The sequence below is a fragment of the Microcebus murinus genome, chromosome 1, assembly GCF_040939455.1.
Source record: "Microcebus murinus isolate Inina chromosome 1, M.murinus_Inina_mat1.0, whole genome shotgun sequence".
NCBI classification, from domain to species: Eukaryota; Metazoa; Chordata; class Mammalia; order Primates; family Cheirogaleidae; genus Microcebus; species Microcebus murinus.
This window is the reverse complement of record NC_134104.1, coordinates 106,127,007-106,154,182: the sequence shown is the minus strand read 5'-3', so window position 1 is coordinate 106,154,182 and position 27,176 is coordinate 106,127,007. Positions and strand designations below refer to the sequence as shown.

The window sequence follows — 27,176 nt, the reverse complement described above, 5'->3', positions numbered from 1 at the left end:
TTTTCGGCAAACATTTTCTGAGATATTTCTATCTTCTTAGCTGAAAAAAAAAGTGGTAAGAATTTTCAATAGATAACTAACCAAATTTTTTAGACAGAGTATCTGGCTAATATCTGAGCAGTGAATATCTCCAGAAGGTGATTCAAAAACATTTGCGTATCTCAGCTATCCCAAAAGAAATACTGGTTTCATTTTAACAGTTGAAATAAAGTGTTCTAGTTTGAACAGTCTTACCAGAAAACCAGTATTACCAATGAAAGTTGGAAAAGACTTATGAATATAAACTAGTACTCCTATAATTTTTTCTTTTCCCCTTTATTTCCAGACTTTACTTGAATATGATTTGATAATTTTAATCCTACCACATAGTTACCATTTGGCAGCTTAATAACATGCATCTTTAAACTCTGACATCATAAATTACAATATTCCTTTTAGTTTACGTGGGAAAAGTATAATTAAAAATGGCAGATTACTTTTGTGATAGAATTTTGATTTTAGTTTTGTTTTATTAAGTCCATCTAACTTCTAAGTAAGATATAGTTTTGTTTCCAATTGTTAACTAGTTCTTAAATAAATATTAAAAATAGCTAGGAAATAGCTGCCTATATCTCTAAATTGCCATCTCTAGTTTTCTTTCATTCACTTTTATCCTTATTCTGGGTTGCTGTTAATCACCTAACTTCCATTATGTTCTAAAATCTATATCCTTATAAATTTATTTATAGATATCACATACACATAGTTTATATATGTATAATATGTACTGTATATGCACATGTATAATTATTAAAAAGTATACCTTATTAAACTGTAATGTTTAAAAATGAACCAGGAATTTATTTTGAGGATTAAACAATTAATCTTAACATATATTGTCCTTTGTTATATTCACAAAATTTGTGGCAATTTGAAAACCAGTGAGAAAATTTTTAAATTCATAATTTAAATTCAGAAATTTGTTGAGGACTTGAATTGATTTCTTGTATAACTGTTGTCAGTCTCGTACTGATTTTTAAGACTACAAGAGGGGAAATTTTTTCTTTTTTGGATAGGTTACTTTTAATTTAAACATATAGAAAAATTATTGGAAAAAATGATTTCTCTTCATTATTTCAATCTGAGCTATGATCATAGGTAAGGGGGATTAGGTGGTATACATTCGAGGAAGATACTGGACTGAAGTGCTTACAAAGACCAGAGTTTGTGTTGGCAAGGCCCAATTCAAGACCCAGGGCTATCTCTGTACTATTTATGGAACTATAGAAGCTGACCTGAGTGAATTGACAGTAACTCTATCCTCAGGGTGGATATGACCCCACTTATCTGCACTTAAATAAATCCAGTTTTAGTAAGAAATACGATGTGGAGATGTTGAGAACAAGAACTTCTCTTACAGCTAAGTTGTTTTTTGTACAGAAAAAGCAGGGTTTCTCTAGAATACCTCAACTGGATATCCCTTAAATCAGACCATGTGTCATATGGGAGCTTATTTATTTTGGCCAGTCATACTCCATGATTTATCTTGTGATTCTGACTGTTGTTTTTGTGCTTGTTTTGCATCAAGATGCTTTTAGGCTAATAATGTGCTCAGGATCCCAACATGTATCAAGCATGGTGATTCTATATGGGCCAAAGTCATGTGTGTGTGTGTGGAGAGAGAGATGTATATGTATGCAAATGTTACTTTGCAAATGGACCAATAGCCATAACAAACAAATATTTTAAAAATTACCTGCATACCAATATTTTGTTTTTCTTTTGTTTGATATGCAATTTAAATTGTAGTGGGGCTAATGTAGGTTTTATAGCAATTCTGTACTGGATAAAGAGCCTGAGGCTTAAAGAAGTTAAGTTTCTTATGCAGTTCACGAAGCTGACCAATGAGGGAGCTAGGCCTCTATTCCAGGTCTTGAAACTTGTGAGGTCCTTGTTATCAGTCACTGTCCACTCCTGATTTCGGCAAGGCCAGGTGTAATGGCTCATCCCTGTAATTGCAGCATTATGGGAGGCTGAGGCAGGAGGATTGCCTGAGGCCAGGAGTTCTAGATCAGCCTGGATAGGCAACAAGTCCCTCTTTCTACAAAAAACTAAAAAAAATTACCTGGGCGCAATGATACACACCTATAGTCCCAGCTACTTGGGAGGCTGTGGTGGGAGGATCACTTGAATCCAGGAGTTCAAGGCAGCTTTGAGCTATCATTGTGTCACTGCATTCTATCTAGCCGCATGAAAGAGTGATACCCCATCTCAAAAAACAAAACAAAACAAAACAAAAAAACAGGACAGGCAATATCATGTGATACTAGCTTAGAGAGCCAAAATAGATTATTTAAATTAGAATCATGACAGATTTTATAATAAACATCAGCTTTCTAAGTCAATTTACAGTATAAAGTCAAATTATTCTAAATTGGTTTTTAAAGATGACTTCAATTAATCTTTCTCTTACAAACGGTTTTAATTAGATTTACTGGTGAAAGAAGTTATTAAGGCAGCCAATGAGATTTGTTACTATGAATGCGACTTGACAATATATTGAAATAATAGGGATAGAGTCCCTCATACAATATTGTGTATTATAGACTAATAAATATTTTTGATGAAAAGAATTATCCCAAAGGAAGGTATATCCATACTTACTATTTTATAGTAACTTGTTTCTCCATTTTAAACTGTAAATTTTTAGAGGGCAAAAGTGTCCGGTTTTTACTATTTTATAGTTTTTAGGAAATGAAGACTAGATTTAGTGTTGAAAGTTTAAAGGCTACATTTTCCAGTCATGTTTCATTATACTTACTAATCTCTGTGTACAGTGGGAACACATGGGAATTTTCATCTTTTCAACTGTAAATTTCTAATGCATGGGCTTATGGAGTTTAGTAATTTTAATTTTATTTGTTATATTGTAAGATACTTGTAAAGGTATTTTACTGAAGATACAATGTATCTTCTAAGTTTGTTTCCTAAGAACTCGATACAAGTCAAAATAGATGATAAAACTTTATGTTCTTTTGGATTCATTAAAGTTAACCAGGAAGATATTATGGTACACGTCTAATATTCTTTATTTGATAGTATGTGTTCTAGTATTCCCCTGGCAGTTTGTAGATTTTTCAACTTGAATCTGGAAATGTTAATGCTAAGATTTTTAAAATAAGTGAGCATCTTTAAGCTTTTAAACTTTTTGAAATGTCTTAATCCCTCATTTTGACAATTCATTTGAGTGAATTTATTATTTGTTCTAAATGTATGATAAAATGACCTGGACAATGCATTGTATGAAAAACCTCTAACAGATTCAAGTGGTTGGTTTGTATTATTATTATTTTTACAATTTGCTGATTTCATTCTTTTTTAAAATGATGTTTGCTGCTTTTGTTTTTCTTTAGGGTCGTTGCTCCAGGGAGAACTGCAAATATCTTCATCCACCCCCACACTTAAAAACGCAATTGGAGATAAATGGACGCAATAACTTAATTCAGCAGAAGAACATGGCCATGCTGGCCCAGCAAATGCAACTAGCCAATGCCATGATGCCCGGTGCCCCATTACAACCCGTGGTAAGTGTGTTTTCAATACTCATTCATTAAGTTTGTAACAATATCAGTTGCTTTAGCATTTCCAGGCCAAATTAAGTATCAATCAAACCCTGGAACAATTTTCATATTGCATACTTACAGATGCTAGGAAAATTCCTACAGTAGTAAATCAATATTGTAGACTTGGAAGTCTCATCAAAGGAGAACTAATTTAGGGGAGGCAGAAAATTCAAGGGCTTTTTAGAAAAAGCTAAATTTGATAGACTGTGGGTGGTCATAGATATTTAATGTTTGCTAAGCAGTGTATGTGGGTAACTTGCTTCAGAATACACATATCTATTTAGTTGTTTGGGTTTTTTGGTGTGTGTGTATCATAAATGACCTTAATAATCTTTACTCACATTTATTCATAAAAGTGAAAAAGATTTATAATAATTTGTGTTAGGTTGAAAAAAGTGTTTTGTTAATCATGATACTGTAATTCTATATTTAAATTTAAATGCACATTAAAATTAGTGATGATCAGAATATATCTGTCAAAAATTTATGTCACTAACTTTTATGCAATATTATGGATTTGTGGGCATATGAAGCCCACATTTTTCTGGTTCACTAACTGTAGCATGTATGGTAATTCTTTATTGCTAATACATTTTAACACCTGAACTCAATATAATTATTATTCTCTCTTGACACTTAATACAATAATCATTCCAAAAAAGAGAAAGGGATTACATTTCAAGGTGGGGAAGGATCTCCACATTAATTGGCAGTGATACTAATTACTAATTCTATACATTTGAGAGATTATTATTATTATAATCTACTAATCTACTAATTTCAAATTTCTGTATTGGGTTAGTGTGAAGATTTCCATTTGCTTAAAAAATTTAGCTATAATAATTCTCTGTAATACATAATATAGGACAAAAGTCTTTATACACTTGGCCCTCACATAGTTTCAAAGATCTGATAAATCCTTGGGGTGGCTACTCCCTTAGTTGATATAAGATCTCTCCTGGATGTGAAGATACTTTGTTCCATTTAAACATTTAAAGCATGCAGTACTGCCAGGCTGTACCCTTTCTGTGACCTGGAGCACCTTTGAGATCAGCAAGTGTGGTTCCCAGAAGGAAGAGGGTAGTACTGGGCAGGACAGTGCGTTCCTCACTGTGAGGTCTTGGCCTGTCTCCTGACCTAGTCCTTGAGTTGGTCTGACTCTCAAGGCCATTCTAGCGTGTCACATGTGCAGCCCTGGGAAACACTATAAACAATACTTATGCTCTTTGAAATACTAGTAGCACATTTTTTGTTTATGAAATCACTCAATCACAGATTTCTCATACCATCAGAACAATTTTTGATCCTTTTGTTAGAAAATTCTCTGTTTACATAAAGTAATTATTTTTATTAGTTGTGAGCACATTCAGGCTTTATGTTAATTTTTCCTCATATGACTAGATTTGAATTTGGAATCAGCCTTCTGCTAAAGGCATCCTGAGATCCTAGTCTAAAAATATGCTCTATTCAGAATGATGACTTTGTAATAAGTATAGAAATCATTTTAATTATTCAACTTTAAAGCATTTGAGATTTTAATGAGTGTAGAGAAGCCTTTAATCCAGGAAATTTGCCTTCAAAACCCCACCTGAGAATTTTTGATCCTTTTTGTAGTCAGCCCTGTTTTGATGAGGATAATGATGTGGAGATTTAGAAATAAATGGAATGATCATAATCAGCTGGTTATGGGAACATTACTGTAGACCTACAAGTAAGTATTATAACAGGGCTGGAAGCAGCCCGGTTACTAACATGGAAAAGGATTGCCACTCAGAATGGTCTCGAGTACAGGTGAGAGCATTTAAAGGCATGGCATTAACTTGGATCCCACTCAGGTAGTGGTGATAGCAAAGGAGGTAATACTGTGAGCAGAGCCATAGCATCAGGAGCATCTGAGCAGTGATGACACTGCTCAAGTAGATGACAGCATCCTACTTCTCCAGAGCCAACCACTTTGGCCCCCAAACCCTAGGTGGAGGATAGGAAGGGAAGAGGGGACTAGCAAGGTCTAAGCAAATTTGGAAGCATCTAGTGTTATGTCTGGCATATAGCAGAGTTCAATAATTGCTTGATGAGTGGAAGAACAAATGAAGAAAGGAGTTTCCTAAACACCAGAAAAATAGGCAGAGGTTTGAGATAGTTTACCTGCCAAGGGAATCAAAACCAAGAACCTGGAGCACAAGCCCAGTTACAGAGGCTGCAGCCATTGAATGGGATGCAAGGTGGATACTCATTTGCATACTATTAGCAAAGGCAGTCAAGGGCTTGATGAGGGTACTGCTGACAATAAGAAACATGCCACCCAGTTTGGGTTACTATGCAACTGAGTTTGGATTATCATCTTCTCATAAATTGTGAGAGACTAGGTCTAGAAATTTAAGATCCTGAGAACATGACACTAGGCTAATTTGGGGAATGCCAGATTTATAGGAGAGGTTTTGTTGTCATAGACTTTGTTAGCTTATATTAAAATATACCAAGCCAAGAATCAAAAACAGGACTTGACATTTTTCAGACAAATACAATAGTTTAGGGGCATTTACTGCACTCAACACTTTTTGTACATTAAATCTCATAATCATCCTATAAAGTAGGTAATATTATTCTAAATTTAGAGATAAAAACTCAGGTTCAGAGGTGTTAAATAAGTTGCTCAGATTACACAGTTGAGCACCAAGGTCACGATTTTAATCCAGCCTGTTCAGGATCTGACGTTCATGCTGTGGAAATGCTGCTGCTTGCAGACATACTGCCAGCCAACTCTAGGTCCACGTTTGATTCATTTAAGATCTCTGACCTTCTTCAACATATAGTGAAAATTTTAAAATATGTTATCTGTAAGGTCCTAGCAATATTATAACTTAATCATTCTTATTTCAAAAGATGAGAAAATTAGCACAAAATAATTTATGTTTACTTTCTAAAAGTTAATATAATAAATTATAGAATAACTGACATTCTGTCATTTCTAAACCACTAACAAAAACATTAAAAAATCATTTTTTCTTTATCATATGTTCTTTGAAAATAAATGGAAGACCTATAGTATTGATTTATTCAAATTAAAAAAATAAAACTTTTGGATTCTCTAAATACTACTTTATTATTATCATCATGATCGTTATCATGATTACTTTGCCACATACTGTCTGGTGCAAAGGTAACCCAATGAGGAATTACAACAAATTTAACCAAAGATATACTGCTTCTTGTGGTGGCTCACCACCTGGAGGCATCTGGTGAATTTCTTCAGTCCATCCCAGAAAAGTGTCCTTCAGAAATTCTGTTGATTCCGAGCTCTTTTCATTGCCCTCAAAGAGCTCTGCGTAAGCAGTCATTATGAAATGCTGTATATGAGCTCTGGGGTTTCAGTGGCCTCTTGTGCCTTTACCTGTGATCTCAAAGCTTATTGTCAATTATCCATAATTTCTGATGTTGTCTGTTCTTCAGGTGTACATACCGAGCTGCCGCAAGGCATATCACTTGTGTAGAAATCCCTAAGCATTTCATGAATTTGAACTAGCCTAGGGATCGAGAAATTCTGAGTTAATGATTTTAGCTAAAGTCTTGGGAGCTTCTTTGCTGCTTCTGTCACCTTGACTTTGCTGTCATGTCATGTTCCAGGCATTTGTTGGCAGTCAGATGCAGAATGCTTTGAAGTCATCATTTGTCACACTTCCAGGAACACCTAGAATTCTTAAATAGTTTTTTAGTGCTTTACTTTCCAGTTTATCCAACTAGTAATGAAACAAGGCCACTTCATCCCAGAGTGTTTCTGGTAAAACATTTCCATGTCAGTCCCCATCAGTCGTCTTGCTGTCCTTACTGCCTGTTCCCATCGAGCAGCAGCCTGAAAGGACGGGCCCTGGATTTTAGGAACTAGGCCATGTTTAGTTGATACCTTTCTCTTAGTATGGCTGGAAGCGAGTATTCTTTATTTAAATGTTTATTACTTCCACAAAACTAGAGAGAAGGATAAAGTGACACTAAGAATAAAGGAGCTAGTCGTTTGATTTTTCTAGTCACAAGTCAGTCTAGGAGCAGAGTTAATAACAGCATGTGTTATTTTATCCTAGTCATGCTTTCTTAGAAAAGTAGCTTTGTAATATAGATTTGCTGATAACTCCTGTTAGCTTTTGGCACTGTTTATATTCAGAATAGTTTACTGAGACTAGTTAACAGCTCTAGGGACAAGGTTATGTCTACCCAGAAACATAGTGCCATATACCTTGATTATGTGCTGTTAATATCTTTTAAAAAGCTTTATTTTCTTACTGCTTCACACTACCATAATATCTAGAAAAATATGCCTTTTAAAATTTGTATTCTATGAATTCCAGCTGATACTGATTACATATTATTTTGTTATATATACTCCCTCTATTTTATTAAAAACCTCAAACATTTTTTGCAAAACAAACAGTGTTTCATACAGTGTTTTAAAATAAATAACAGCCCCTAAGATATTTGCACTATTATAGCATGGTAACTGCATTGCTCAAGTTTAGAAAGTTTAATATGAAAAAATCACAAAACAAGAAGAAATTAAAATTTTGGATAGGCATACTAGAGGCAGTAACTATTAAATTTTCAGGTAAAAAGAGAAAATAACATTAATCACTTTTAATTAACATTCAGGTATCCTAGAAAATATTTAATGCATTTGCTAGTTAGTTTCTTTGGCAAAGAAAAGCAATTGGCAATCTATTTATACATGTGTTAAGCAAATATTTAGAGAGGACCTATATAAATGCCAATTGCAGGATAAAAAAATGGACAAGATTGCCCTCTGGGAGCCTGCAGTCTAGATAGAGTAGAGGACATATTTAAGTAAACTCAAGTGGTCATAAATGCTGCATTCAAGCGATGAGGAGTTCTGTGGGAACAGAGAGTAGGAAAAGCCCCTGCATAGTTGGAGATATGAATGGATCAGGGGATATTTCAAGAGGAAGAATCCTAATTCTTGAAGCATGATTAAGAATTAAACAGGCTGGGCAGGGATAGCATTCAATGTGGAAGAAAAACCACATTTAGAAGGGAGCCATAAGGGAACATGTGTCCTTAGAGACCTTACGTAGCATCAGAAAAGTGTACCTGTATCTGTAGAAGACCACATAATACAGGGAACTGGAATCACCCAGGAGCTTTCAAAATATACAGCTGCCTGGGTATCTTTCGTTAGAGAGTAAGGGCGTGGCCAGGGCATTCATGGTTTAAAAGTCATCCAGGTGATTTTAATGGATACCTGGTCCATTTTGTGAGAACCACTGGTTTCAGAACCACTAGGAATCAGACACACCTGTGTTCAAGTCCTAGGCCTTCTATTCACTCGTTTGTGACTATGGGCATATGATCTTTGTGAGCCTTTTTCTTTTTATAATTTATTTGTTGTTTTTTTTTAATTTTTATTTCAAGCTATTAAGGGAGTACAAATGTTTTTGATTACATGGATTGCTTTTGTAATACTTGAGTCACAGCTATAGGTGTGCCCATCACCCAGATAGTGTTCATTATACACATTAGGTAGGTTTTTTGACCCTACCCTCTCTCCTTTCCCTCCTGCTTGATTTCTACTGAGTTTTACTTCTCTCTGTGCATATATGTGCTCATCGGTTAGTTCCAGTTTAATAATGAGTACATGTGGTGTTCTTTATTTGCAAAATGGAGCTGACAAGCCTATAATTCCCTCATTCATTCATTCATTCATTCATTCACTCAAGTATTCATTCAACAAATATTTATTGAGGGCCTACTGTATGCCAGGCATTGTTCTAGGTTCTGGGAGTTTAGCAGGGAACTAAAAAGATCTCCCCCACCTTCCATCCCTCAAAAAATACAAAAGAAAAAAACATCTCTCAGGGAACTTATGCTTTTTCTGTTGTGAGGATTAAATACAATACCACAGATAAAGCACTTAGCACAATGCCAGCACATGATAAATAAGGAATTACTAGTAATAATCATGTTTGCACAGTTAACTGGGGTCAGAGTATGAAATTGAATAACACTTTAATCTATAATGAAGCCTGATTACCTTAATGGAATCAGAATATCTCATTTAAAACAAACATGTGATTAACCCATAAATGGCACCAGAATTATTTAAGTTTGTAATTTGTTATTTTCTTCTGAGGGTGTTCAGTGGCAAAAGATGATTATAAACCAAACTTCCTTATGCCTTCCAGGAACAAAGATACCCATAAAACATTATCACAAGGATGTAGTCAGTATAAAATACACCTATTACATAGTTTGTATGTTATCCTGTGAGTACTTCAGAGAAAATGGGATGCCACTTGATAATACGATTGCATTAATATCCGTCTTTGAGATTCTGCTGAGCCCTCTGCAGGATGGCTTTTGCAACAGAGAACCGCCAGTGGAGCAGGTCAAGTGATTTCCTAATCTGATCAGGGCACTCTCTGATGGGGCTGGCAGTGACCTAACTACAACAAGGTGCTCTTTGAAAAAGCAATAAAATGAAAGCAATGTAACAAATTTACAAAAATTTAAAAGAAATGAAGGAATGCTGCACTTTTTAAATTTTCTTTTGGATTCAAGTTACAAAGTATTAAAGAGCTATTGTTATCGATTGTCTGCCTGTTCAGCAAACAGCTCTACTTATCTAAAGAGGAACAATTTGAGATAATGCTTGCAGAATAGTTGATGTTTCAGATTTTTAAAAGCTACTACTGGCTTTATTTGGGGAGAGTGCCCAAAAATTCTGCGAATTTGAATTCGCTCTGCTAAATTAAGGTGGAAAATCAATTCTCCTGAAGACTCTATAGAAACAATTCATAGGGAAGGTTGTTGCCAGTTAATATGATCAATATTCTTATAAAATAATTCTTATAAAATAAAATTCTTATAATTATATAATGTAAGATATATAATATTTATAATATATATTTATATATTATAAAATAAAATTCTTATAAAATAAAATTATTATTTTATCTGTAATATGCAACAGCTGCATTATATGTATTTGTAGATTTTCAATGTATATTATAAGACTTAACAAAACTAAATTTTATTGGCCACTGGTCTTATTTTACTAAAATAAGAATGCTTTTCTTCCTTCAAAATAAGTTTGTAAATTTGAGTATTGCTTTTAAGTAATTATAGTAGATTGTGTATAGTTACTTAAAATCCCAATAACTTTCTGAAGTGTACATTACAAATGCACTATTTGGAAATGCATTGTTAATTTGCAGCAAAAAAATGCAAAGAAGAATGATATTGACTGGCTTCTGTTGTCCACATGCTATACTAGTCTTCTAGTCTTCTATGCTAAATTTCTTATAATTCATGATTATCTAATATATAAATTAGAGTGCTGATCTGGCTTGTTTTTTTATATACTATCAAACAGTGTATCGCAAAATACAAATTTAATCTGAATATTCTTGAATAGAAATTTGAGTTCAACATAAATTCATTCCCTATACAATCAGCCCTTGTTCTCTGACACCTCAGCTGCCAGTGGACAGTGGAGCAGTATTAAATCAGCTGCTGCTTAAGGAACTGTTGATGGACAGAGATTGCCCTGAGCCCCAGTTTTGGACAGGTTATTGATTGCTAATATTTGGAATGCACTGATGGTTTCTTATCTATGGGTAGCTGCTTTCAGCTGGGATAGGGTCAGGGATTGGAGGTATTTAGTCCACTTCATCAGACAAGACCAATGACCTGGCAGAGCAGCTAATTATGGCATTCAAACCAACACACTAGAGGCATAGTTATTTTAACTTGAAAATAGTGTAATTGGCAGTATATTGTTTCTTCTTCCCAATGAATCAAAATATGTATTAAATATTTTTCACATTTTCTTAGTAAAAAATGTGTATGCTAAATGCAAAGATTTTGTCCCAACACAATTTGTGAGGTCAAGAGAAGAATGCATTCCCTAGGACAAGTATTCTCAGCATTGGCACTATTGACTTTTGGAGCTGGATAATTCTTTGTTATGAGAAGCTGTCTTGTATGTTGTAGGACACTTAGCAGCATAAGATGCAATAGCTGTGGCAACCAAGAATGTCTCCAAACATTGCCAAATGCACCTTGAGGCAAAATCACTCATAAATGAAAACCATTGCTGCCCTAGGAAAAAGGGAATACTTGAAATCCCTTTTATTCTTCTAAATATAGGACAAATCAGGGCCAGAGTAGATATATATATTTTAACATATTTATTTTATGCTATGAGAATTACTTTTGTAATACATACCTTATATTGCAGAAGGCTTTACTCCAAAGCTGTCTTGAATACTTTGTATACTCTGGGATTATCTAACTTCTTATTCTTATCAGAAGGAAGAATTAGCTACATTCTATTGTTTCTTTCATTCTGAAAAATGTTCTATGATTCTATTCCTTACTGCTGGTTGAAGAAAATAAATTGTTAAAAATTACCTGAAAAAAATAGCATCTATTTGGCCCACAAGTTTTTGTTTCAGAGATAAACATTATTATACAAAGCATTAAAGTTCAAGAATTAAAATTCTATTGAATTAGGAATATAAAAATGTCCCATTGATAAAGTGGGAAATTGTTTTGTTCTCTTATAATTTAAAAACTGGAAAAGCAAATTGTTAAAGTGGATTTCAGGTAAATTCTTTAATTCTATTCAGGAACAGATATATTTCATGATGTGCAAATTTGCATATAAACAAATAGAAACAATCTTTACATATCTATTAAAGCATTTATGGCAGAAATTCTTTCTTGTAGTAGTTTATTTGACACTGCCCATATGTATTTCCTTGAACAATCATGTAGCATTTCTTTAATAGTATTCTGTTTCAGACTTTACAATTCAGACTGGTTTCTCACTGTTATGATGAATTTGTTGTTGAATATCTCAGAAGGGTATGATAGGCTGGAAAATTTATAATTTCCCCATCTAGTAAATATGCCAGACACTTTATCTTACGTGCTTAAAAGGAATGGTGTCATCATCACCTTTCACATACCCCATGAGAATTATGTATAGTTTACATTGACTGTGGGACTCTGTTATCCCCTGGGAGTCCTACTTTATTTATTCCAGATAATAGGACACTGGCAACCTATTAACAGTTGTAAACATCTTTCATGTACATCTGACATAGCAATTATGAAATCTATTACTTAGACAAGTTTCCAGGATTAAATCAGGACAAAGATGGAGAATAGGTGATCACGAGAATTTCCTACATAGAAGTTTATCTATTATTAAAAAGAAATTACAAGTATTATAGAACCCCAAGCTTCAAAATCCCAGTGGAGCATTTAATGGATATTTTACATATTATATTCTAGGAAAACATTGATTTAATGAATGCTTATTTAGTTAAACATCCTTTTCCTGAGAGTAAATAAACAAAGAATTAAAGGGAAGGGAAGGAAGAATGGATTATGGATGGATAGGTGGAGGACACGTATAATGTACGATATCAACTTTGAATTAAGACCTGCATATTAAATTTTGCTTTTTATTTTTCAGCCAATGTTTTCAGTTGCACCAAGCTTAGCCACCAATGCATCAGCAGCCTTTAATCCCTACCTGGGACCTGTTTCTCCAAGCCTGGTTCCAGCAGAGATCTTGCCGACTGCACCAATGTTGGTTACAGGGAATCCTGGCGTCCCTGTACCTGCAGCTGCTGCAGCAGCTGCACAGAAATTAATGCGGACAGACAGACTTGAGGTAGGGATGATTAGTTGGTTTCTTTATGAACTCCATTTTAATTCTTAAAGTGTGTTTTCTGTTTGTCTCTTACCATAGCAAAAATGTTTTTCAAAATTCAAAACAGAGATTTTGCTTTTGTGTTTGGAGAATTTCATTAGAATATAGGTATGCTGTATTCAGTGAATGTAATGTTTATAAAAGCCACAACATCCATGTGTAGAATAGTGGATAAGGGCTTGTACTCTAGGTTCAGATTACCTGTTACTTCACTATGCATCAGTTTCCTGGTCTTTAAAATGGAGATAATTGCACTTACAGCACAGAGTTAGGTGAATGTCTAACGCAAAATTAGAGCTTCCTAAATGTTTGTTGTTGTTTTGCTGCTGCTATCAAGAATAACAAATTCTATCAATCCCCTAACAATTGTTCTGATAAAGATATAACAAATATTATAATAGTTACTGTCTATAAAACATTTAAAAATCATTAATACACGTTTCCTCATAAGTTGTACAATATTTTGATTAAAATAGCAAGGCAGGTTTGGTTGTGTGGTGTGCTTTCATAAAAGTTTTTAATAGGCATTTGCATGATGTTCTAAGTCATAAAGTCAGGGATAGTTGGATGCATATGCTTTGCTCTTGCTACATGAAAAAGAAATTAAAGTTATAAATCTTATTTTGAAGTGCTTGTTCAGAGTTCCAGCATGGCTGTAAATTAATGGATTTGGTAAACTATAGATGTAAGAAAAAATGGCAACATTAAATGTACATTGGAGTATTAACCTGCATTAAACCCATCTAAAGAACAAAATTGATGTCTTCCTTTTTTCCCTGGTTAGGATGAGTCAAAACTAAGTTCTGAGAAGCTCTACATGTATTAATTACTGAGAAAGTGGAAAAAAAATAAGGCTTTGTGTGAATGTAATTGACTCTAACAATTGCTAGTCAGTTTAGCAGTAATTTAGTTAATACGCACCAATTTCTTATTTGTTAACTTTTCTTGTATGCATCAAAATGGACCTCAGATTCCAGCATATTTATAACCATATACCAGACATAAGCATCACACGTTTACTCCTCAAAACAATCTTACGAGGAAGATACTATCTTTAATTCCATTTTACAGAAAAATCGGTTCAAGGGGAGAGATATGAAATAACTTGTTTTTGCTAGAGAAGTATACCTAATACACCTGGATTTTAGAGTGGTTTGTTGTTACGAATTTGTACTTGCTCGTTAATTAAGTAATATTGTTTGCAGATGAATTTGGAGGAAATTTAAGAAATTTTAAATATTCTAAATTATTGGATGCTTAGCATGTAAAGCAATTTTATTTTCCCTGACCTTTCTAAAGCAACCCTGGGTTTTTGATGCATAATTGTTGATTGATTAAAGGGAACCAAATAGGCAGTCTGAACTCTAATGAATTAATTACTAATAGGAAGTGATATTCAGAAAACTAGTCAAAACTTTTCTAAACTAGTCCTCTCACAATTTTAGGTAGTCTATCATTAATCATATTTTGTAGTGTTTCATTGAAATGAAGACTTTCATCTTCTGGTTTTGTTTTTCTTTTTGTGAGGAGCTACCTCTCATGTATTTTTTCTGTTTTATTTTGCTGTGGTCTGAACAAATGCCTTCTATTGCATCGACTGTCATTTCTCTTTGACCTGAATTCTGCTTACTTAAATGCCTGATGATAGTGCAGCTTCCTATCTTATTCTTGTTAACTGGATCTGATCCAATGTCACAGTTACAACAACCTGTTAGGATGTTGCAGTGTGAAGCTAAGAGGCAAATGTTTCTGCTCTGTACTTGTGATTTTAGACAATCCTATCTTCAGATTATTTCTTCACATGCTAATTGCACCACATATTGAAGTCAAAAAGACATGACAATAAGTGCACACACTCATTTACTAATTGGCCAAATATTTGGTTATTTGGGGTTTAAATCTGTACTCTGGTTTTTCCTCATGGAATTCTGAAGTATGTGTTTGAATTTTGAGTGTCTTCTGAGGTGCAAATTTTGAGTCAGTTAAAATATTGGCCAATTCTTCTTGCCATTTATTTCTCTCTTTTTACTACAACTTGTTAAAACAATAAGGCAATTTATAATACTAAAGATTTTCAGCTTTCTGGTTCTTATATAATTGCTTAGAAGAACTGACATATATACAGCACCCAATGTGAAACTACAAAAAAATGTTAAATTGGAAAACAGGAATCCAAGAATTAGTGCTTGTGATGTTACTAATTAGATGAGAAAGCTCAGGTCAGTATTCTCATATTCTCTAGGCTTCATATTCTTCACATATAAAATTAGGAGGTTTTACACGACAATCTCTTAGAACATTTGAAGGACCATTACATCATTTTCTTGCTTTTAATGCCAGCCACAAGCTATTGAAACATTTATTTTAAAAATTATATATAAAAGTATATTATATATGTGTATATATCACATGCAGACACATGAGCTTTATATCAATATTCATATTATTCTTTTTTATTGGTTATCTTTTACAAATCTTTGTAGCCAAGTATTTTCCGTACTCTAAAATTCAGACTTCATGATTTTCTCCAAAAAGGAGCAAATCTTATAAACATCATGCACTGAAATGTGGCTTTTAAAATTCCATTTTGTGACCTTGAGATGCGTTTCTATAATTTCCAAGCAGGAATTTGCTTTCAGTGATTATTTTAAGAAATTATTAAAATGTATAGGTACTAGAAAAAAACTTGAGTGTTTTAGTCGTATCCCTCTTCATTACAAAGAGTTAGTAATTAGGGAAATAATTATTTGACTTATTTGCAACATGCATAGTAATCTTTTATGGCGCAAAAAGGATCTATGAATACATTCATTCTCTGATTTACTCACCAATTCTAATGGTGAACTCTTGAACATCTTTCAAGTAGAAGACATTGTGAGGAATGTCTTTGAAACCTTTTTTTTTTTTTTTTCCTGAGACAGAGTCTCCCTTTGTTGCCCAGGCTAGAGTGAGTGTCATGGCGTCAGCCTAGCTCACAGCAACCTCAAACTCCTGGACTCAAGCAATCCTCCTGCCTCAGCCTCTCGAGTAGCTGGGACTACAGGCATGCGCCACCATGCCCGCCTGATTTTTTCTATATATATATATTAGTTGGCCAATTAATTTATTTCTACTTATAGTAAAGACGGGGTCTCGCTCTTGCTGGTTTTAAACTCCTGACCTTGAGCAATCCGCCCATCTGGGCCTCCCAGAGTGCTAGGGTTACAGGCAGGAGTGAGCCTTGGCTCCTAGCCAGTCTTTGAAACCTTTTAATTGCTGTCTTATCAATCACAAGAAAAGATCCACATGAGAAGCCCCAAACTCATAATTGATACCCAACAACTTGTTAAATAGATGAACAGATGAGTCAATCAACCAATCAACCAGTTACTTAATTAATTAATCACAGAAAGATACATGCCCTTATTCTGGGTTTAGAGTAATCCCACAGAGGTAATAAAAGACAAAAAAACTTTAACTTCAGGAGAAATTTTAGCATTTGTTAACATTCTCTTTAGGAACGTATTTCCATTTTGAGCATTCTAACTGTAAAATATGGCATCTTCATTATACTTCTATACCTAGAGCAAAGGTTTTCAAGCTTTAATGAGATTAGAATCACTTAGGGTGATTGTTAAAATGCAGGGCCTCATCGCCAAAGACTAATTCAGTAGGCTGCAGTGGGAATGCACAATTTTCTTTCACAGATGTGCCAGGTAATTCTAAATGTAAATGATTTACAAAACACTTGCTCTAGAGAATGACAGCACCTGTTATTTACGCCTCAACTTTTCATCATTTACTTAATATCTAGTTATTGTTGACTCCATTAAAAATCTTCCTCCAATATACATAACATTCTACATATTGCTAAGAACATTGTGCAAAGCATAATGAAGTATTTTAGGTAAACAATGATTATTATTAAGGTAATTTCTATTACATAGCAGTGGTCAAACAGAAACCAGTAGCCACATATTTCAGACACTGATTAAGACGTTAGATTGCTGTTTGGTTAACTGCATCATTTTGGTTAACTGCATCATTTATCATTGCTCATTTTATATGAGCAAAACGTATGAAGTATTCTGGAAAATGTGGGCAAGCCACTTGGTTTCTGATATTTTCGGTTAAAATTTACTTGTTTTAAAATAAATTATTTTTCTGCTGAAAGTTTTATTCTAATGAGATAATCATGACACGAGTTTCTAATTTGGTCCACTGGTTGCTGTATGCTCCGTTTCTTATTGAACAGCAGAGTTAGTAATCCTTCTCATAAAGGCAGAAAAAAATGTGATACCTATTGACTACACAATAAAGAGTATATGAAGTTAAATGAGGATTAGAATAACAGTGAAAGGCTGGCCTAGGTTGGGATTTTTATAGGAGTTTAATGGATTTAACATGATTGCATACTAAAGCGTTTCTATTCAGAAAAGATTAGAAAAGTAGATGCTTTTAATAATGTGGGAAATCCTTATTGGTAGGATTATTTTAATTTTGTATTTCTGTAGAGGATGTTTGGCTCCTGCTTAGGTGATACTTTAATATCTCTAGAAAATTAACAAATCTTGAGTTTTGTACACAGAGGTGTATGTAGTTTATTTTTTAAAAATCTATAATAAGCTTTAGAATGGCTCTTAACAATATAGTCATATCCTCATTCAAACAATCTAATGTACTGTTTCTCTGTCAATTATTAACCTCTGTGATTAGTTTGAGTTTTCTTGTAGAGATTATAGTGTTTTAAATTGTTTAAAATGAAGTAATTGCTAATCTTGGGTAGGCCACTGATTTTTCTGCTGTTCTTCTACTAATTTCTTCATCTAAATTAAAGCCAAAATTTCCCTATCTCTGCACTTATTTAGAAAGGGTCATAAAAGTAGAGTTGAGCATTTGGCATATTGATGAGCTTATTTCAAAGTTATGTGTTTTTCTGTCGTGCTGGGTTTGCACACTTGTTCATAGGAATGAATAAACGGCAACCCGGAAGTGGACTTAATGGTTCTTTTGTTGATCATTCCTATTTATTCAAATTTTATATTTTTTTACACGAGGTCAAGTGGCAAATTCTTAGTTACTTTACTTGTAGAAGTATGCTTGTATTCTCTAGCCATGATAATGATGGGTTCTGACTTTTAGATTTCAAAGAAAATTTCCATTTGATCTTAACAGAGATCCTATTAGGTAGCTAAAGTAGATGTATTTTTCCTCATTTTTTTAGAAAGGGAGAAGTGAATCAAATTTTTATAACTATTGGATCACTGAAACTAGAAATCACATCATCAGATATTTATCTTGAGAATTGTATAATAAATTGACTATGATCATTTCCCTAATCACCAGAATTTTAAAATATAGAGATTTTAATCATTTTTGAATGGAAAATACAGATAATTTCTTTGCTGTAGATTATAAACTCATGGCCAACCTGAGGACAAAGTGCTGTGGACACTTTTATAAAATCATTGATTATTCAGTATTACCTTTTTGAAGCGTTAGGTTAGCTCAAACATAATAGAAAATGAAGCCTATAGTGCTTATTGTTGAACAACATATACCTATGTCTTTGAATAAGTTGCTTAGTATTGGTCATTAAATATTAAACTGACTTCCCCAAATATTAAAGTAGACAGAATCCCTGTTTCTTATTATAATTAGCTGTGTTCTTGCTTTTGGATGTTATTCTCCAAAGATGGCTGAGTTAATTATACAAATATGGTAAATAAAAAATGTATTATTATAAAGGGATGTCTCCTTAAAAAATATGCAAATGACTCTCCAGTTTTGAATACATTCAAACATTGACATTAATATTCTTAGAATCCTACTTTAACTTGCAAAGTGTTGCTAGGTTTAGTATTACTTATAAAACCCGTTACTACTTTCACCATTTTGAAATGTCTGTCATGTTTTAAGAAATTAGAAATCAAATAACAGAACTGCTTATTTTAACCAGATTTACATCATGTGTTATAAGCTGTGTTAATAGTGCTTTTGTTTTGAAGATTCCATTGCTAGTAAAGTGATAGGAACTGGAACTCACAATTTCTGCCTCCAAGCGCTGTCCCTTTTCCACTGTATCACTGCTATTTAGTTAACAAAAGGTTTATTTAGAATTAATTCACATTTCTTTGGGAATTTTTTCTAATTATTTTTGATTATATAAAGTTTATAATTATTCCATAGCTGTAGTTCTGAAAATAAAATTTGGAACTTAAATGTTTTCAGTGAATGTCTTCACAGAAATGATAATTTTTTTACTATAAAAACAACCTTTTATCTATTTCATATGGAAGTTTATAAAACTTACCTGATTTCCAGAACAAATTCTGCTTTAATACTTGTAGTGAAAAAGGCTCAACATTCTTCTTGATTGAATGTTGATTTGATTGATTCTTGATTAAATAGATCTGATTATTTTATAATAATTAAGGTTTGAAAACCAGTTATCAAACTATAGAAAATACTTTTTATTTGTTGACCCATTAATGTCATCTCTGCACCTTTATCCTTAAAAATGATGTGCCTATAGTCATGAATATATTCTTTGCAATATTATTTATAATATGTGAACATTGGAAATAATCTAGATATCCTCTGAGTTACCTATGTACCTGTATTATGTATACAATTTGATGAAATTTCAGCAGCCATCAAAAGTGATCACTCTGGACACCATTTAGAAACATGAGACAATGCTTATGCTACATGGTTGAGCAAAAAAGGTCACCAAAGTAGTAGCTATTTTAAAAATGTATACATGTGGAAGACTGGATGAGAAGAGAAAAAAGAACCATAATATTGTTAGGATTTTCCGATTTAATTTTACCTTTTATGTTCTGAATTCTCTGTATGGCAAATCTTTTCGATTTCTCATCCTGATTTTAATTATAAGATTAAATTCACTGGAATTTTGTTTGTCAGTTATAATTTTCTAATGTAATACTGTGAGAGATTTCTTTTGGGGATCAGCATAGTCTAAAATTTTCTTGAGTTTGTCAGAGAAACGGGCCAAACCTATATTCAGCAGTCAAGGAATTGATCCCATTTTATCTGTGGTGATTATTAGGAAAAATATGTTTTAGAAACTTTGGTAAGTTTATTCTGTTCAGATCAGTGCCCAACAACTCATGTACACATCTAAAGCTTGCAAACTTTTCCAGCCCTTCTGCACTGTATCTTTCACCAGTACAGGTTTTCACAAGATATTTTCTCTTTCTTCTTTATTTTTCCAAAGGCAAGAATAATGTGAGAATAGCTATTTCAGTATATTTCTTCTGTCTCGTTTCTCAATGTCAGGAGAAACATTAAGCTACAAAAAAATAAATATATAAAACTGTCAAAAATACATCTTACGCAAAAGCAGTTGAGTAAATTCTTTGAAACCTCAGAAAAGACTGGTTTTAGGACAGATTTTAAGCTGATTCTTAGTTATCAACTATGCTTAAATATTTTTAGGATTCTTCTTAAATGCATCCCACAAGAGACTAAAGAGTATAAAATTGGAGTAACTTTAGATCTTCTTTCTTGTCAATGTGGCAAAGAGTAAGCTAAAGTAAAAAGTAGAGTGTTAATTCCCCTGCTGCCAGTTCACTTTTGATCAAGTTCAAGAATGCAGGAATTACTGAGAAGCTAACAGTAGTTGTGAGAGATCACATATAGACTTACTGCAAGTTTCATATTGGATAAGGCTGCTTAACATACATTTGCTTAAACAGAAAAATAGCCTTTTGTTTATGATGTAGCATATGTTTAGCATACATTTCATATATATACCTAAAACTTTTAATTTTCATATAATATAAGTGTGTCTGTCTTCCTGGATATGGTGCTGAGCCTCATATACTATGTTTTGGTTAGGTGCTGGGAATCTGTGTTTTAGATAGCTCCACAGCTGGTCTGGATTCTCAGCCAGAGAGGGGGATAATTGTTCTAAATGACCGCTTGGTCATTTTTGCTTTTTAAATTATAAACTCCTGATTATACATTTCTTCTCCTGTTCTTTAAGATAAATACAGTAATAAAAATAGAATCTTGGATAACTTCTCAGTCATCTTTGTATTCTTAGTATCCTGGTGTGTGGCACATAGTAGTGCTTCAATAAATTTTTTAAATTAGATGAATTGAATAAGGTGATGAATGGAGTTGGCTCATTGTATGTATGTGGAATACAACGTTTAGCTACCTTGAGGTTTCCAAATAGTATAAGATGTCACTTATAATGTTCTTTTTATGATGGAGCATGATATAGACTACTGAGTCCTTTAAGAAGCACTTCCCTCATAATAAGAAGTGAACATAACGGAAGAAAGATACCTGGATGTGAATGTAATAATTTTATGCAAATCCAAGCAAATTTTTGATTTGTAAGTCATAGCAAGGTTATAGTTTCTCTTTCTTGCCTAACTACAAAATAAAGTGCTCAGTATCTGCATTGGCTCAGAATCGTGAAAAGATAACTTGAAAAATAAAAACCGTTTCTCTGAAGCTTGAAGTAGGAAGAAAATATTAAAAGGACATTCTGTGTTTTAGATGGCCCTCTTGTGGTAAAAAGGTCAAACTATCCCAAATGAAGAGTGCTGGAAACTTTTAACAGTAAGAATCAAAATTGAGCAGACAAATGAGATAAATCTATTTTTATCTTTTCCCTGGGATCCCTATGACAGAATTAACAGATATAAAACAAACAGTAACAAAAACTAATCTCGTTTATCTGCTTTATATAACTACCAAGTGAATCTCTAATGATTAAAAACAAAACAAAACAAACTCCTAGAAACATTTTAGTAAAAGGCGATCAAACTTTATTTTTTATACTTTTCACTTGGAAATAATTTCACATTTACACAAAAATCACAAAAATAGAACCAAGAGTTCCTGCCTGCTTTTCACTGAGCTAAATATTAACATCTTATATCTTTATATAACCATAATATCTCTTGTAAAACCATAAAATTAGCATTGCTATACTGCTGTTTACCAATCTACAGACCTTAATCAAATTTCACCAGTTGTTGTCCTACCAATATCCTTTCTCTGACTCCAGGATCATCCAGTCTGTGAGTGTCTCAATCTTTCTTTGTCTTCCATGACCTTGACATTTTAGAAGAGTACTGCTCAGTTATTTTGTAAAACATCCTTCCGTTCAATTTGATCTTTTCCTATGAGTAAATTCAGGAAATTTTATATGAAGTGACTTTATACTCTTTTTATTGCATCATATCAATAGGTACATGATGTCATTGTGTCTCATTAGTGAGGATGTTAACTTTGATCACTGGTTTAAGGGATGTCCACCAGGTTTCTTCACTGTAAACTTACTATTTTTTCCCTTGGTAATTAATAAGTATATTAAAATAATTTTAGATTAATGTTTTACCATAATTAATATCATAAATGCTTTTCCTTTCTTATGGGCATTTTACTGAAATGGGATAATAATTTGTATACTAAACTAGGAATTGCTGAAGTTATTTTGTTGCATTGTTTGCAGATTATCTTTTCCCCTTTCATCTGTAGCCACCAATCTTGAACTTTAAGTTAAAATCTTCAGAAAGATTCTGTTCATTCGTGTTGACTAAACCTCATGCACTTAATGATCTCGTAGGTTTGTCGAGAGTACCAGCGTGGCAACTGCAACAGAGGAGAAAATGATTGTCGGTTTGCTCATCCTGCTGACAGCACAATGATTGACACCAATGACAACACAGTTACTGTGTGTATGGATTACATCAAAGGGAGATGCTCTCGGGAAAAGTGCAAATACTTTCATCCCCCTGCACATTTGCAAGCCAAGATCAAGGCTGCCCAATACCAGGTCAACCAGGCTGCAGCAGCACAGGCTGCAGCCACCGCAGCTGCCATGGTGAGTAGAAACATCAGCTCTCTCCTTGTTAGCAGTCAATAAAGCAAAGTGAGCAACTATATCTGACTACAAGCTCTTCATTTATTAACATTTTTTTTTTACTTTTTGCTGAAGATATGTTTGTTCAGGTATCCCAGACAATACATAAAGAAGTTATGGTTCACAGAAGTGAGGGTAACTCCTCCAATGGTTCAGTTGCTCCTACTCTTGGCCTAACTTTCAATAATCTTATTCTGGATGTAGGGTTTCTGAAACTTCTGCTTTGTAAAGAACCACCTGTCTCCTTTTCGATTTAACGATATTGCCATTTCGGTCTTCTTATTTCTGTGTGCCATCTAATCAGCCATTGTTTTCCTTTGGTGTGTTCTTTTGCACATCAAGGCTGTTTACACATATCTTGCTTTTAACAATAATATAATCTGGAGCTATTTAGGAGAACTGCTTCACCAAATTGTTTTTAGAATTAGCTACAGGACTTCGAATAGTATGCTATCTAGATTGTCTGCAATTATATTGTGGCATAAACATAGTAGTAAAACTAGAGAAGCTTGACTATGCCATTTATATAGAAATCTCAGAGAAAGACAGCAGTCTTAAAGGAATTAGAATTTGAATCATTTAGAATAGATACTGAACTATATTCTTAAGGTAAATTTTAATGTGATCTAGTAGCTGATTTTAATGAGTCCATTCTTTTTTCTTTACTTAGCTGTTTTAATGTTGTCCTTTTTTACATAAATATATGACTTAGTCATTAAAATATTCATTGAAACATCACTGTGTAGTATTTCATAGCACAGTGAAATAATCATGAGAGAGGTCTTTTCTGTGTTTGTTTATGGATACTTGAGCAAAAATACAGAAGGCAGACTCTCTCCTCCTCTCTTCCTTTCACTCTTTTTTTTCTGTTAGAATATCTTGTTTGTAATTAACTACAAAGAGGAGTTATCCTCCCAATAACAACTCAGTAGTGCCTTTATTGTGCATGCTTAGTCTTGTTATTCGTTGTATATGGCATTCCGATGATTTGTTTTTTTATTTGTTTTTTCTCACCTACCCAAAAATGCACTGCTGCCCCCATGATGCACCTCTGCTTGCTGTTTATGTTAATGCGCTTGAACCCCACTGGCCCATTGCCATCATGTGCTCGCTGCCTGCTAATTAAGACTCAGTCGGCTGTCAAATCACTGAAGCGACCCCTCGAGGCAACCTTTGACCTGGTACTATGACCTTTCACCTTTTAGCTTGGCATGTAGCTTTATTGTAGATACAAGGTTTTTTTTTTTTTTATCTATTTTAAAATATATATTCCTTTTTCTGTTGTAAAGTTGTAAAGTACAATGAAAAACTGAGTGTGGTTTCCTGACAAAATTAGTGGAAAGATATAAGTACGTAGATGGATATTGTACAATGAAAGATTCTGAAAGCCCAGCAGCCCACATTCAGTTTGACTACATTGTAGAATGTTCTAAAGAAATACTTGGAGGACATTAAAAGTGTATTTTTGACTGTATACTTATGTACCTGTTTGGTTAGCATGGCTTTAGTGGTAGAATTATTTACTTCTTAATATTTATAGTTCATTATTTAAGGAAAAAAAACTTGCATGCTCTGGGACATTTGCATGTCTAGGTAGATTTGTGGGGAGGAGCAGAGTTGGGTTAGTTTATTTATCTATTTCAGTCACTCTGTACAATTAACTATTAACATTGCTTATACTTGTTGATCCTCATGGAGCTCGCAGTGCAGCTTTTCTTCTTTTCCCAAAGCAATGGCTTCTCACAGAAAGCCTGAAGCATTATGGGACATAAAACACTTTAACGCATTATAACATGTGCTCTCGTACTAGTGGGGTTTTGTTTTGGACAAAAATAATGCTTCTTTTAAAGCTTTTATCTTGCTTTTTTTTCTTAATTTTTTTGTTCATTGGATTTTTCCCCCCTTGGGTAGTTAAGTGCTCTGCTGCTTGCTTGCTCATGCTTCCTAACAATTTTAGCCTTCAACTGATTTTTCTTTTTTTCTTTTTCTCTTTTTACTGGTATTTGTTTTTTATACTCATTCACTAAACAGGGAATTCCTCAAGCTGTACTTCCCCCATTACCAAAGAGGCCTGCTCTTGAAAAAACCAACGGTGCCACCGCAGTCTTTAACACTGGTATTTTCCAATACCAACAGGCTCTAGCCAACATGCAGTTACAACAGCATACAGCATTTCTCCCACCAGGTAAGGGGTTGGGTTTGTTAATCAATGAATGTGATGATCTATGTAGAGTTCTGTTAGAGCAGTTAAACCACACCCCAAGTTTGTTCTTAATCATAGATAAGAGGTAAGGTAAGGTGGTCCACAATGGAAATTATCTGAGGGTATCTTGTGGTTTTCCTTAAAAACCTAAGAATTTTAGCTTAATGAAATAAGGATTAAAGATCAGTGGTGTTTTGTATATTTATTTGTGTTTGTATAATTTGGAATTGAAATATAGTTCTCTTCTCTTTCTTTTCTCTTTCCTCAATACCGTTATATGTCTGTCAAGCTATTTTATGATACTTTCTTGCTGTAAGACCCCTTTGCCTTCGTGATTCCATAGAGTTAATGTGAATTATATGAAATGACACTTGCAGTTTTGATTTTTATTATTCAGCTTTTTTGTTTTCAAAGTCAAGAATGAAAAACTGACTATGATCTAGAGCTCTTAAAAAGTGCTCCTACTGGTACCAGTCAGTACATTGCTTAAAATTACAATCATTCCTAATATAATATAAAAATAGTCCTAAGTACCTAGTGATATTTATATTGATTATTGGGTTATATATATGTAATTTCAGTTTATTTTCAATTTGGTCACATACACATAATCTAGAATTATTTACACGGATTTAAAAGTTAAAAACACAGACTATTCATTTAGTTGCCTAGAAATTTACTATTTTTATTCATTCTGAATTTATTTCAGAAGATACATATTAAACTCTTTAGAATCTGGAATTTAACTAACCGGAAACTCTAATCTCACTTTCATCTTTACCTCTTAACCTTTTTTAAAAAAAATAAGTTCAGAGATTCATTTAATAAAATTATTTTATTTTATTAATTAAATTAATAAATTAATAAGTAGGTTTTATGTCAAAGACCCAGTTCCTAATACTATATTATACTGTATTGATAGTATTTATAGTACATTAGGTTCATAATGCTATAAGAGAATGTGGTAATTTATGTTTGATTCATGAACAAAAGGGTAGATTATATTTACATTAGTTTGTACTGATAAACACAACTTTTTATATAGTGCACTTTTGAAAACCTGAAAACCAGCCATTTATGTGCAAAATTTATATGTAATAACATTCAATTAAGTAGAAAGCGCCCATGCCCCAGAGACTGTGGATAAAATGACATCTGAACTTGAAATACTATCAAGTTGAAGTTTGTCCATATTAGAATAAAAATTGACCATTTTGATCTGTAGTATGTTCACTGCATTCTGAGGGAAAATTCACATTTTTCTTATGTTTTATAATATAATTGTCTTCTCAACATCTATAGTTTTTTGGAGATTTCCAGAATACATTAATCTTTTTCCCGTGTATAAGTTGCCATGACCCTAGATATTTGCTGTCTCTACCAAAAAAAAAATCCATCAATTTTTCTGTAATCAGATCAATAAGCAAAATTTGAAGGGATTGCAGGTAACTACCATAATCTCTTTGAAAAAATTAAAGATTATTTTAGTTGGTTTATTTCACTGTTTAAAACATTGCCATTAAAAATGACAGTTTCCCTACTTAAAATCTAAAAATAAAAACAAATCTATCTTCTTCTATATGTTATTTAAAGAAAGCTGAAATCTTATCAGATGGGTTTTGCATTAGTTTCTCCAACAACATTCAAATGACTATAGTCTTTTCCTAATAAATATAATCATCAATTGCATGAAATGTACAACCCTTATTTGTGACACTAATGTCTCCTAGAATAGCTTTTAGTCTGTGGATAGACAGA

General features: G+C 33.2%; 1 protein-coding gene across 43 annotated transcripts in view; it reads left to right on the top strand.

Annotated features, from left to right (window-relative positions):
• MBNL1 (muscleblind like splicing regulator 1) overlaps positions 1 to 27,176 on the top strand; it is a 190,748-nt gene that overhangs the window by 148,195 nt on the left and 15,377 nt on the right. For 23 of the 43 annotated variants that reach the window (XR_012919807.1, XR_012919801.1, XR_012919808.1 and 20 more), the window contains 5 exons: positions 3,393 to 3,563; positions 13,090 to 13,290; positions 22,919 to 23,176; positions 24,343 to 24,396; positions 25,247 to 25,400. Coding sequence is in view for 38 of the 43 variants with exons in the window: in XM_012774400.3 (XP_012629854.1) it covers positions 3,393 to 3,563; positions 13,090 to 13,290; positions 22,919 to 23,176; positions 24,343 to 24,396; positions 25,247 to 25,400 (838 nt within the window). In the remaining 5 variants the exon portion in view is untranslated. The remainder of the gene's footprint in view (positions 1 to 3,392; positions 3,564 to 13,089; positions 13,291 to 22,918; positions 23,177 to 24,342; positions 24,397 to 25,246; positions 25,401 to 27,176) is intronic. The other 20 variants (XR_012919816.1, XR_012919809.1, XM_076004640.1 and 17 more) reach the window with 2 other exon arrangements.